At 43.0% G+C, this 14093-nt stretch overlaps 1 protein-coding gene across 1 annotated transcript in view; it reads left to right on the top strand.

Moving 5' to 3' along the window:
• Positions 1–14093, top strand: part of Mccc1 (methylcrotonyl-CoA carboxylase subunit 1) — a 45982-nt gene that overhangs the window by 15453 nt on the left and 16436 nt on the right. The window contains exons 10-14 of the mRNA XM_055625994.1: positions 6903–7030; positions 8671–8854; positions 9525–9634; positions 10852–11068; positions 12004–12090. Of these exons, the coding sequence (XP_055481969.1) occupies positions 6903–7030; positions 8671–8854; positions 9525–9634; positions 10852–11068; positions 12004–12090 (726 nt within the window). The remainder of the gene's footprint in view (positions 1–6902; positions 7031–8670; positions 8855–9524; positions 9635–10851; positions 11069–12003; positions 12091–14093) is intronic.

Genomic DNA, 14093 nt, shown 5'->3' with positions numbered 1-14093 from the left:
GTTAGTACCATTGTCTTCTGAGAGCAGACACCATTGATGCTGTTTTTATTGTTAAAACTATTAATGCATATTATACAAATCAGTGGGTTTTCATTGTGACATTCCCACATTTACTGCTTTTGAGTGTTCACCCTTCCCTTTAGTTATCTCTTTCCTTCTTCTTCCCCTCCTTAAATTCCTTCCCCCTCCCTACGTGTCCTACTTTCAGGTCATGTGAGAACGTAATTGACTGGCTCGCTCATCCTGCATCCTTTATTTGTTTGTTCATAATTTATATATTCAGTTTATGTACTGATCATAGCTGCCTTTCTGCTCTCCTCCCGGTCTCTCCCTTCCACTCTCTTCCCCCTATCCCTGCTCCCCTTTTCCTTAGAAAAGCAGAGCCTCCCAACCCACCCCAGCACATAAAGTTGCATCAGTACTGAGCTCCTCATCAACCGAGGCCAAGTAAGGCAGCCTGTTATGGGGAAGTGATTGAAAGCAGGCAAGAGTCCATGTCATAGACAGCACCCACTAGGGGACCCACATGAAGATCAAACTGCCCACCCATGTCCAGGGGGGCCCATGCCCAGTCCATGCATGCTCCTTGGTTAGTGTTTCCATGTCCAAAAGCTCCCATGAGCCTCAGTTAGTTGACTCTGTTGGTCCTCATGAAATTCATGCCCCCTCGGGGTCTTTCTGTCATCCCCAGCCTCCACCCCCAACTCTTCCAGAGGACCTCCTGGGCTCTGCCTAATGCTTGGCTGTGAGTCTCAGCATCTGATTCGATCAGCTGCTGGGTGGGACCTCTCAGAAGATGGCTATGCTAGGCTCCTGTCTGTAAACATAGCAGAGTGTTCTTAATGGTGTCAGGGGTTGGCTCTTTCCCATGGGTGGGTCTCAGGTTGGGCCAGGCATGAGTTAGATAGTCCCTCTGTCTCTGTTCTGTCTTTATGTCTGCACATCTTGTAGGCAGGTAAATTTTGGGTAGCAGCGTTTATAGGTGGATTGATGTTCCCCTCCTACCACTATAGGTTCTGCCTGGTTAGAAGGCAGCTTTCTCAATCTCCATGTCCCCTGCTGCTAGGAATCTCAGCTGGAGTCATCCCCTATCCTCCCTGGAGCCTACCCTGTCTCAGGTCTCCAGCGTGTCTCAGAGATGCCCCCACACTCGGTTTCTCTTTTCTCTCCAAGCCCCTCACTTCCTTTACACTTGTCATTGGCCCACCCCCTCGTTTTCTTCCCCACACCCTCTCCCTGTCTTCATCCACTTCCGCTGTCTATTCTGTTTCCCCATCTGAGTGAAAGTCCCTTGGGCCCTCCTTGTTACTTAGCTTCTTTGGGTCTGTGAACTGTAGCATGTTTATCCTACATTATATGGCTAATATCTGCTTTTAAGTGACTACATACCATGTATGTCTTCCTGCTTATGGGTTATCTCACTCAGGATGATCTTTTCTAGTTCATTCCATTTGCCTGCAAATTTCTTGATTTCCTTGTTTTTCATAGCTCATCCTTAGTCATCAGGGAAATGCAAATCAAAACGACTCTGAGATTTTATCTCATACCTGTTAGAATGGCTAAGATCAAAAACTCAAGTGACAGCGTATGCTGGTGAGGTTGTGGAGAAAGGGGAACATTCCTTCCTCTATTGCTGGTGGGAGTGCAAACTTGTACAACCACTTTGTACAATTTTGGTGGTCTCTCAGAAAATTGGGAATAGCTCTACTTAACTATGCCACTCATGGCATGTACCCAAAAGATGCTTGACCATACCGCAAGGACACTTTTCTGTCACATTTATTTTTAAATGGTTGTTTTATATTTGATGCATGTGTGTTTACAGTTTTATGTTTTCACAGTGGATTGTCCCTTTTCTTGATGACCTTTATCCTTCTTGAGCATTTTTGTGTGAAGCCTATTTATCCAATATGAGCATAGCTGTTCCTGCATGCTTTCTGATTCCATTTCCTCATACTTCCATTTTCTACCCTCTCACTCTTAGTCCATGTATGTTTTTGTTGATGCTTGAGTTTCTTGAGGCAGCAAATTGGTGGTTCTTGTTTTTAATTCACTCAGATACTCTAAATCTTTTCATTGATGAATTAAAATAATTCATGTTCAGGGTTATTGCAAGTAATATGTAACAGTTCTTGTCATTTTTGTTGTTTTCTTCTGGCTGTTCTCAGTATCCTGTGTTCATGTCTTTCTGCTTTGTTATTATTAGGAGTTTCTGGTTTAATGAGTTAACGGTGTCTGAATCTTACCCAATTCTCACTTGCTTGACTATTTGTCTAATTGAATTTCCTTCTTTCGCCTGTTCTCAAGCTTGTTAATGTTGCTTCCACCTTTGGACACGGATTCATTTAAGAATCTTCTGTAAAGCCAGTCATAGTGGTATACACGTTTTTCATCTCAGCACTAAGGAGGCGGAGGCAGGCAGAGCTCTGTGAGTTTGAGGCCAGCCTGGTCTACAAAGTGAGTTCCCAGACAGCCAGAGTTACGTAGAGAGATCGTGTCTCAAATAAATGACTAAATAAATAGATAAATAGGTAAATAGATAGATAGATCTATTATAATACTGAGTTATCAACTATGTGTGTCTTTAGCTTATGCCTGTATTGGCCTGCCTTTATTTCTCTTTCATTTCTGAACGATAGTTTTTCTGGATAGGACTCTCCATTGCCAGTTTATTTTCTCTCAGAGTTTAAAATACAGCATTCCGTAGCTGCCATGGTGGCACAGGCCTGTAACCCCAGCACTTGGGAGGCAGAGGCAGGTGGATCTCTCTGAGTTTGAGGCCAGTCTGGTCTACAGAGTTCCAAACAGCCAGGGCTACATAGAGAAACCTTGTTAAAAATACATACATACATATGTACATACAAACATACATGCATACATACATAAATGCAGCATTCCATACCCTCCTTGCTGTCGGAGCTTCTGTGAAGAAGTCTCTTATCCTGGTGGGATTTCCTTCATGGCTGATGTGGTACTTCTCATTCTCGCTGTTTTGAGGTTGTCTGTGCTCTGGCAGTTTAATGAACATGTAGAGAGAGGTTCCTTTCTGGTCATGTCTGATGGAGTTCACAGAACCCCCTGTACCTGGATGTCTGGGTTTCCCAAGACTTGAGACGTTCTGCTGTTGTTTCACTGCGCACATTTTTTTCTACAGCATTCACCTATATCATGGCTCCTTCGTTATTGTGTGCCCTTTCCCTGGGGCCACAGAGGCCCTGCATGGTCAGTGCCGTCTTACAGTTTTCTTTATTATAGTCTGTTTTAATCCATCGACTTGGTCTTCAAGTCCTAGTTGTCTTTCTTTCACTTGATCGCATCTACTGATGATGATTCTTTGGATCATCAGTTTGTGTGCTTGTTTGTATTCGTTTTTGAGAAAGAGTCTCATGGTGTAGCTCAGGTCGAATGTGGTGATCCTTCTCCCTCAGCCTCTCTGATGCTGACATTACAGGTGAGCGAGCACCTTCAAGCCTGTATGTGTGTGTGTGTGAGATTTTTATAAATTATTTATTTATTTTAGCTATAGGATGTGGTACATAGACATACATGCACGCCTGGTGCCCTCAGAGGCCAGAAGAGGGCCCTGGAGTTAATGGCAGTTGTGAACCAGCATGTGAGTGCTGAAACTGAAACCCGGGTCCTCTGGTAAAAGAGTCAGCACTCCTAACCACTGAGCCATTTCTCCAGCCCCCACTCTGTAGCTTTTTGTGGTTGTTGTTTGTTTACTTACTGAATTTTCATTTGCAAGATTTCTGGTTCTTTTTCAGAATCTCTTTTTGTGAATTATTTTTTTTTCATGCTCCATAATGTGTTCTTTAACTTTTCCAGCTACTCATGTGAATTTGGTGGTGATTTTAAGATGAATCATTTGAGATTTTGGGGCACATCATCCTCTGCAGTGTCTCTGGAGTCCTTTTCTAGGGTGTTAACTTTTGAGGAGTCCTGTTGGTTTGCTGGCTCATATCTCTTGTGTTTCTATGTTGAGATTTCACATATGGGAAGGTGGAACATCCTTACATGTTTATGTGGAGACAATCCCCGTTGACAGATGCATCTGTGTAGTGTTGCCTTTAATTGCAGATTATTTCTTGCTGTCATTTAGCTTCTTTTGCTCGTGGTTAGTAGAGTTCAGTGCAGTGCATTTTGTGTTGGAGCCCACGCCACCTGCCTTCTCTGTAGATCTACCAAGAGTGGAGACACTATGGAAGCCAGTGCATACGGATAGCCTTGGCTGTGGATGCTTGAAAACTGTTAGAACCTTTGACTCCCAAACCAGCAAGCTCAGACAAGATAATTCTCAACACAGCCCTCATCATGCCGCACTAAGGAATGTCCTGTCGCGTGTCTTATGTGTGTGTAGACTGCCCTTCTTCCCCGTGCTGCAGCCTGTCCTAACTGGGCTTTCTTGGTCTGTCCTTCAGTTTTACCTTTACCCTACCCTGGGATGCACTGTGGTGTGTTTGCCTAAAGCTCTCTTCTCGTCCTTTGCTCTCCAGTGTGCCTGGGTTTTGTCAAGTATCTGCTTGAAACTAAATTGATCACCTTCCCATAGTCACAGCTTCAAGAATCTCTCTTCCCTGGTTTCTTTGCTTCTATTCCTGAGACAAGTGGCTGATCACATGTTTCTAGTCTCATTTCTGTTTCTCATTGATCAGGAGGTCATCTGTGGCCCAGAACAGGATTCCTTTAGGTGATCTCGATGATTCTAGGCGACTAATCATTGCAAGTTTGAGAAGATATTCTCCTGTTGTGGTTCATAGCTAACAATTTATCTAGTTGATTGATGGAGTTAATGTATATCCTTGCAAATTATCTACCTGCTGGATCTGCCCAATCTAATAGAACATTATTGTTTTTCAACTACTGTGATGAATTCACCTATTTCTCCTTGTTTTCAGTTTTTGCCACATGTCTTTTGATATTGTTAGGTATTTGATATTGATATATATTTTGCAGTATTGACCCCTTTACCATTTTTATATTGTTTTCTTTATATTATTATTCATCCATGATAACATTCCTTACTCTGCAATATGATCCATCTGAAATAGCCTACTTGCTTTATTGTTTGTATGCAGTATCTTCTACACTTTTTACTTTAAATCAGTTAATTTTTTAAATTAAAGATGAGTTTCTTGTAGACAATATACAGTTGGGTCTTTTTTATTATCTTAACACAGTTTCTGCCTTTTATTTGGTATGGGACTATTGAAATGTAAAATGATTGCTGCAGTAGTTCAAATAATGTCTACTATGTTTTTGATTGTTTTCCATTTGTTCCCTTTGTTCTTCATTCTTATTTTTGTCTTTCACTCATTCTCTTTCTTTCTTGTTTTTTTTCCCTGCTCAGCTCTGTTACTTTCATTGTTTTAATTGAGCATTTTATGTGATTCTTTAACATATCAGCTGGTAGTAAAAGACTCACACTATGTATTCAGATTAATCCTACCACATTCATATGGCAGTCTTGGGCCAGTGAGATGCACTTGTCATACAAGCCTGACCATCTGAGATCAACCACCAGAACCGGAAGGAGAGAACTGACTCCCAAAAGCTGTTCTCTGACCTCCACATGTGCACCATGTCATATATGTGTCTTCGCTCATAGAGACACACACAATAATAAATGAATGAATGAATGAATAAAAAATTTTAAAAATGTTAAAAGTCTTATCATATGTCATAAGCATAGGTACTTTATAATAATAATAATTAGGTATCTCTAATATATCCCTCTTGTCCCTTCTGATATTGTTGTCATGCCCTTTATTTCTACATAAGAATATATATGAAGACACACATAATCATATTCACTGTTTTGTGTTATATTAAGCTGTTTGCTAAATCAACTAGCAATTAAAGCAAATGAATTAAGAGTTTCATTGTACTTTCACCTACTTATTTTCTGATGGTCTTCCTTTATATAGACAGACATTTCTTACAAGGCTGATATGATTGTAGTCATTTGACAAAATCAGCTCACCTACACTTCAAATAATCAAAGTATTGTGTAAAATTAAGCCTAATAAAACTAAAGGATGTTTGCCTTCAGTGGGGCCTGGGATCCATCCCCAGCACGACTAGAAAAGCGTTACAGCTCTTAGCACACTACCAGTAGGCTTGGTATCAGCATATAGCTTAGACACTGAACAGCTGAAAAGGGCTTTCAGTGTGTTCCTAACCGAAGGGCTTTTCTTATTTCGGGTGGGGAGCAATACTGAAGGTCAAACTTAGGGCCCAGGGTGCCTGAGATAACAAATTACTAGACAGCTATAGCCCCAGCCCTCATGAGTATTTCAAGAGAGAACTTGCTGGACCCACAGTAATCTGGGAGGAAAGTTACGTCTTTATCCAGAGTTCAAGTGAGGTGAGCCGTCAGCGTGAGGCTTCTGGGGTAGGTGTGCTGGAACAGTAACTCACAGTCCAAATATGCCATCATTACTACAACGGGTACCACTGGTGTATAATTTGGGTTTAGCATTTGCTCAGGATTCCAAAGATATTTTCTGTTGCTACCTTTCATACAGTTCTCTAATCTAAACTGAGACTCATTTGCTGCTGAGAAATGTGGTGTTTTCTTCATGAAATGCAAATTATGTTCCATAAATGAAGTCCTCAGCAGTAAAACTCAATGTGCTGCATCATAGAAAGTATTTTTTAAACCCTAAATTCCCCCCCCCCCCCATGGCCTGCATGTATGGCTGTGTGCCATTTCTATAGAGGCCAGAAGAGGGCATCAGATGTCTGTTAGTCCCCATGTGTGGGTGCTGGGAACTACAGCTGTGGAGGAGGTCTGGTGCTCTTCTTAGCTGCTGACCTCTTTCCAGCTCCCCTTATCGACAATCTCAGTGTGCTGCTGATCGTACGCTGCTGAAGTGCGTCCACTCTACGTTATCTTTCAGGAACCGTGGAATTCATTATGGACTCACAGCACAACTTCTACTTCATGGAGATGAATACGAGGCTGCAGGTAGAACACCCCGTCACTGAGATGATCACCGGAACTGACCTGGTGGAGTGGCAGTTCAGGGTGAGCAACAGCAGTGGTAGGCTGTGGGTGTCGCTTCGTGCTGGAGAGCTTGCCCAGCACCCCCAGAAACAGGGTCAGGGTGGAGAACACAGCACGTTCTGGATTCCTTTTACGCTGCTTTGGGTGTGACTCACTTCTGTGGTTTGGGATGAGGACAGGAAAATGAAAGGTTAAAAAAGCTGCATCTGAGGCTGCAATATTATTGGCACTTTCGGAGCACAGACTTGTCAATTAACTTCACCTCCCCTCAGGCCCTGGGCTGCAGGCAGGTGGACTGGATCATGGCCATGCTGGAACTCTCTCTGTAGACCAGGCTGGCCTCAAACTCACAGAGATCCACCTGCCTCTGCCTCCCAGGTGCTGGGATTAAAGCTATGCCACACCACAGCCCACTGCTCAAAAAGACTTCTTAAAAATGGGGTTCTCTGGTTCAGACAGCTGAGCTCAGTCTGTCTTGGACTTGGATGGAAGCCAGTCTCAGAAAGAAAAAAAATAAAAGGAGAAGAAAAAAAAAAAAAAGCCAGTAAAGATAAGGCAGTTTGAAAACAGTTTGTGTGATAAAAATATGTCTTAGAACATGGGTTGTATGGCTAACACTTTTTTCTTTTGTATAAGAAGACAGTAAGAACTCTATGAGTAAGTAGAAAAGCTTCATTTTGAAACATAGCAATGAAAAGGATACTAGGAAACACTTCCGTGGTGCTTACTGTGGCCAGGCTCTGACTGTAAGAAGCTCGAGAAGTTTCTCTGGTCAGGATGAGTGTAGAGATAAACTAAACCCAGTCAGTATGGATACAGAGACTGTGGTCTGAAACCACAAACACACTGAATGTAGTTATTTCCTCTCTGGTTCTGTACTGTGTTCCTGACCCTTCCTGTTTGCAGGTTCTGAGGAATGAGCTTGTCTCTTTTCCTTTTCAGTCCAGAGTCATATGAAGTTACCTGTAATCTTTTCTCCTGTGTTTAGATTGCTTTTCTGTGGGGTTTTTTTTTTTTTTTTGGTTATTTTTGTTTGTTTGTTTGTTTTGTTTTGTTTTTATCTTTCGATAAAATTTGAAGAGAGGGAGGAAGTGGCCACATATTCTGCATTAGTTTTTTCTAAGTCATACTAACTGAGGAGTGAAATGACAAGTATTTAGTAAGAATGAATGATCACAGCTTATGGTCTGGGGTCACTCAGACACCTGAGTTCTTCCTTCTGCCTTACTCTGTCACTCACACGGTGGTGAAAATGACAGTATAGCTAATCTGTTCACAGCCTTTTTCATGGGTGTAAATGTAATTCTAAATGCCAAGTGTTTATAAAGATGAGTGAGGAACTGAGTTTTATATTGCAACTGAAACAGTATCTTAGCAGTAAGGAAGTTAGTTTTCATGGTATTACATACCAGTTTTTAGAAATTAGCCGTCTAATGGGCTTTCTCCACTTAAAACTCCAGGACCCGTCATAATGAATAGATTATCCCCGAGCTGACCCTGTTTTTCTCAAAGGGGTGGACAGTCACCATTTTTGTTGACTGCCATTCAGAATGCAGATGTCCGTTTTCCACGGGGTATGTATGAGCCACAAGCATTGCCCTGTAGGTCCTTTAGCAACTCTTAAAGATGCATTTTCACAAGAAGCACTGTTTTCTTACCAGATTGCAGCGGGAGAGAAGATTCCTTTGAGGCAGGAAGAAATCCCTGTGCGGGGCCACGCCTTTGAGGCTAGAATATATGCGGAAGATCCTGACAATAACTTCATGCCCGGGGCCGGGCCATTGGTCCACCTCTCTACCCCTCAGGCAGACATGTCTACAAGGATCGAAACTGGAGTACGGCAAGGTAACATTAAATAAGGTCAAAGCTATCCCTCCGATTAAACTCTTCTCTAAGATGAGGACATACGGCATTGCCCAGACCGGAATTAAACTCCAGGGCTCAAGTGTGTACCCTTGCCTTTCCTTGCCAATGAGCTAGAATTATGGATCTCCCCACCATGCCCAGACTTTAACCGCATTATCGTTATGTGTTCTTGTTTTACAGTTTATGTATTTGATTACTTTGTGGGATTGGGTGGGTTGGTGTAAATGTGCTCAGTGTGCATGAGTAGATCCTAAGACAACATCCAGGTTTCTCTGGTGCCCTGTGGGCCCAGGGAACTGAAGGCTTGGAAGCTCGGAGTGGAAATAAGTTCAATATGAGAGGGTAGGACTTTGCCTTGACCTCCAAAGAGAGAAAGAAAAAGAAGACCGGATGAAGAAAGCCAGCCTGTGTGTCACTGCGTCACATGGTAAAGCCTGGCACTGTCAATGATTAATCCTTGTTAGATTTTGAACAAGTTTTTAAATCCTCTGAGCCTCAGTTTCCTTGAAAGTAAAACTCTGCTCAGCGCACCTGCCACGCAGGAATTGGTGAAGACTGGGCATGGGATGACAGGAAGAATATCTTGCTCGGCCCTGCTTCATTCCCCAGAGTTCTGGCATTAACAGGTTACAATGTTTTTCTGTCCCAGGAGATGAAGTCTCGGTTCATTACGACCCCATGATTGCAAAGCTCGTTGTGTGGGCCCCAGATCGCCCGTCAGCCCTGTCGAAACTGAGGTACAGCCTTCAACAGTACAACGTGAGTGAGCCGAGGCCAGAGGCCTGGTGTGGGCACCTCATGCCTGCCTTCCTGTATGTCACACATGAAACAGTTCTGCACAGGGCAAGTCCCCAAACATCGGCGAGTGCAGGCTTTGAGCACTTCTTTGTTTCAGTTGGAAAATGAAGGAAAAAAAAAAAAACAAACCACTAATGTCAGTACTGCATTTCAGTGAAATCCTAGTCTTCTATAAGTAAAGCCAACTCTAGGGGTGAGCTGAATCAGTTTTCTTCCAAATCATCATTATCATCTTCATTTTCATGCATTTGGCAGAGTTTATTTGCCAAATATGCTGAATGATTTGAAATTGTTGTGTTATTAATCTGTGTAAAATCCCTGGTTTCTATGGCTCTCAGCACTGTGATCATGCTGCTATCGTTCGGTGCACCAGCGCAGAGAAGGGCTCTTGTTTCTCCTTTAGAGAATCCTTACCACATACTGTGTGCTAAACATCCTCAGTCCTGCTCACCTCCTCAGGGTCCACTTCCTGGTGTTCCGTTTAGAGCGGGACGCTTTGATGTTCTCTGTCACCGTGGTCAGCCTCAGTCTGGGCCTTATGAAGGCAGGGCCTGCATCTGTTTTGCCTCTTGCTATCCCTCAAGCCTGTGTCAGAGCCTAGCACCTAAACCTGCTCAGTAAAATAAAATAAGGACTGGGTGAGCGAGAGAATGAATTCATGACCCAAGGCCATAGTTACCTTTATCTTTAATCCTTTATTTATTTATTTATTTTGAGGTGAATTGCAGATTGTGTTATTCCTTTTTGTTTTTTGTTTTTTTTTTAAATCCATGAATAAACTTTGGATTTTAGTGTTGGAAGGAAGTTCCTTTCAGGCCGTTTGTTCTTGTTCCTCCTCCCATATCACAATCCTGCCTCCATTTGCAGTCACCCTATTTTATGGAATGTTCTAACTAACAATCTTTGGTCTCTTGCAAATAAATTTCCTATCTGTTTTCTTAACATTCATCGTTTTCCTAACATGAGACAGTTAAGCCTTCCTGCTATACCACATCATGCATCTGGGTTCTCTTGTTCATCTACATTTTGAAGTGTGCGTCCAGATGTGTGATAACCTATGCAGCGACCCTGAGTGTGGCCTTTCTGCACATGACCCCTTAGCTGGTCACAGAGCAGACACTTTCCTGAATATGTTGTTCTCTGAAGTCAGCGGAACCTGGCTTTGCTTCTCCTCCCAGATTGTCGGCCTGCGCACCAACGTGGACTTCCTGCTCCGGCTCTCTGGCCACCCAGAGTTTGAAGCTGGGAATGTACACACTGACTTTATCCCGCAACACCACAGGGAGCTGCTGCCCACTCACAGCACCGTAGACAAGGAGTCTGTGTGCCAGGCAGCTCTGGGGCTCATCCTCAAAGAGAAAGATATGACCAGCGCCTTCGGACTTCACACGCAAGGTACAGAGCACTCCTTTCTTCCCTCGCTGTGTTCTCTGAGTCAGCAAGAATCGTGCTTCTCTGTGTGCGTGTCATTCTTGCCTTTTCAGCTTCCAGTGGCTGATTCTGCAGGCGTTTTTCTGTGTGGAAAAGAACTCTTCATCTATCACAAGTGCACACTATTTATCTTTTATTAGTACTATTATATTAATTTTTCATTTTTGGTTTATTTTATATGTATTGGTGGTTTATATGTAGTACTCGTAGAGGCCAGAAGAGGGCATCAGATACCCTAGGATTGGACCTATGGATGGTTGTAAACCTCCATGTTTCTGGGAATTGAACTTGGCCCTTTGGAAGGGCAGCTACTGCTGTTAACTACTAAACCATCTCTTTCGCCCCAGGATATGATATGTTCATGCCTCCTATAGGATTCAATTGGTAGCATCTTTGGTTTTTAGATTTGTTCGAGATCGTTCTATTGAAAGCTTAAAGAACGCAACTCTGTCTTTACATTTGTGTGCTCTCTTCTCACGTTGTTCCTTTGCTCTTCAAATTTATAACTATCACAATCACAGGCTTCACACTAAATGGATTCAGCTTAATCACACCACAATCCCTGGGTTGTAGCCAGCAGAGTGTGTGTGCCTCGGCACAGAGAGCTGGACCAGTGACACAGAGACACAGTGAAAGGGAAACAGTGAGTGGTCGAGGCTGGGGCACGATGGGAGCTCTGTGTCACAGAGGACCAGAGCTGATTACAGACACTCAGTCCTCCAGAGAAGCTGGAACTTCCCATATAAACGTCTCTGAGACATAAGGGAGAGTATCCACAACGGGATACATGCCTGAGCGGCCGACCGAGGACCCATCATTTCTGTGCACTTTTGTAAAGTCTACACTTTGGGGGGGCTTGATACTTGTAATTTTGTTGTTGTATTTTAAATTTTTTCTAGATCACTTCTCTCCGTTTTCATTCAGCAGTGGGAGAAGACTGAATTTCTCTTACACCAGAAACATGACTCTGAGAAGTGGCAAAAGTGGTGAGTAATATTTCATTACGAGAGAGATTCTGAGCGTAGGAACACAGCACATCAAACCAAACAGCTTTTTCAGCCTGGTCTTGCTCGGTCAGCTGTGAGTTTTGATTGGCTCCGGGTCATGGGGTAGTGGTGTACATTTTCTCCCCACTTCTGTGCTTTTAAGTATTCTGAAAATATGCCATAAGACATATACCTAGCAAACAACTGAAATGAGACATGTCAAAGAATTAGTGAGATGAGCAGGGTATGATTTGAGGCAAGGTCTCTCTCCTCTTTGTTCTTTGTATTGCCCTTGCAGTTTTCCTGCTCAGAGAACATTGCTTTTAGCTAAGAAAACAGTGTTCAGAACTGCCGGAGACAGAGGTTCAGGCAGTGCTTTGAGATCGGGTGGCTTGGGTCACTGAAGAGCTATCATTTAGTATATGTCTCATCTTATGAGTGTTTATCTCCACAAGAGCTTACTGAGGGGAATGAGGGAGTCATGTGTGGATGCTGATGCACAGAAAGTAGAGTGATTTACTGAAGGCCACTCAGGGTGGAGCATTATGGATGCCCACGGCTTTTGATTACTGACTCCATGCTTTTCCCTAACACTTTTCCGGTTAGGCGGTCTTGTTTTTGTTTTCTTAACTATTTACTAGTTTAAGAAGGCTCAACATAGAGACTGACATTTTAACTAAATTAGAAGATGCTAGCGCCTGGGCCAGTAGATGGTTAAGGAATCATGACCAGGCAGGACACAGTAGGTCAGAATGCTCTGAGAGCCAGTGACTGTCCCTTCTGCTCCAGGACAGTCTGCATGAGAAGCCCGACTAGGTGAAGTATGCGGGACACGAGGAAGTGAGGTATCCTTGAACTGTGGCAGCTCCTGTAGATGCATCCCTACTGGCTGGAGCGGCTTGCTGCCAGCTCTGTCACCCCCTTCTCTGAGCGGAGCAGGAGCTTCTTGGCTCTTTAGGTCATAGACAGCATTCCTCTGTAGCAAATGCGCTCTTCGCAAACTGATTGCCCTGTGACTGCTATGTCACTGTTAGCCTAGATGGGCATTACTAGAACCCCACTGGGTGATCTCCAAGGAAGTTGGCAAATACCCATCCACCCCACAGTGTAAGTGGTTAGCCACTGTCATTGGGCTGGAGCATTTACTCCTGTCATCTGTAAGGCAGCCTCCAAAATCTGAGAATGTCTCGTTAGATACAGTGTTAAACATTTTCCAGAGATAGTTCTTATTTGCACTGTTCAGAGCAGGCCAGCAGGATCCATGCTATTAGTAATACTACCTTTGTTGTCAACAAGTAATCTCCTTTAGCCAAGGACAAAGCTCAGATACTAGTAATTTTCCAAAGGTCATACAAAAATAATTCAAGCCTGGGTTGGACACCATACTCCACTTAATGCATGCTTATATAACACTATACCCACGGAATTTCCATGCCTTATTAAGTGTGTAATGAGCTGGTCAAGATTCTCTGGTGGAAACAAAAATATCTGGAGATATAAAACATAACATATATGCATATTTATATATATAAATCTGTGAAATTACAATCAAATCTTTACCATAATTCACTTGCATTGATGTCATTTAAACACTTTTACTTTTTTTGTAATTTTTGTAATTTAAAAAAAAAATGATCTGGTGTAATTGAAGGCATTTTCTCCTGGAAAAAAAGATGTAAAGCATGTTTATAGTACAAACAGTGGAGAATTTCCACCCAGTCGGTGTAAAACTTTTGAAAACAGCTGTGCTGATTGATATTGAGAAGAATAAATCGTTTTTTGTGCCCGTGTGCGCGCGCGTGCGCAGATGGGTAGGTAGGTAGAAAACAATGCTGAGACACTGGGCCCTCATTACCAGGACAGTAATTTGCATATGGAACTGCAAGGGTTGATGGAAAGCAGGGAGGGCTCAGAAGGTGTTCAGAGCCAGCCAGCCTAGGTCAGGTAGAGCATCAGGAAGAGACAGGTTTTGGAAGGAAAGAACTTGGCAGCCAGCTGCTGCC

This window comes from Psammomys obesus, unplaced genomic scaffold (assembly GCF_907164565.1).
Source record: "Psammomys obesus unplaced genomic scaffold, mPsaObe1.curated_primary_1811, whole genome shotgun sequence".
Classification (NCBI taxonomy): domain Eukaryota; kingdom Metazoa; phylum Chordata; class Mammalia; order Rodentia; family Muridae; genus Psammomys; species Psammomys obesus.
The sequence above is the reverse complement of the archived record's forward strand: the minus strand, read 5'-3'. Positions and strand labels throughout refer to the sequence as shown.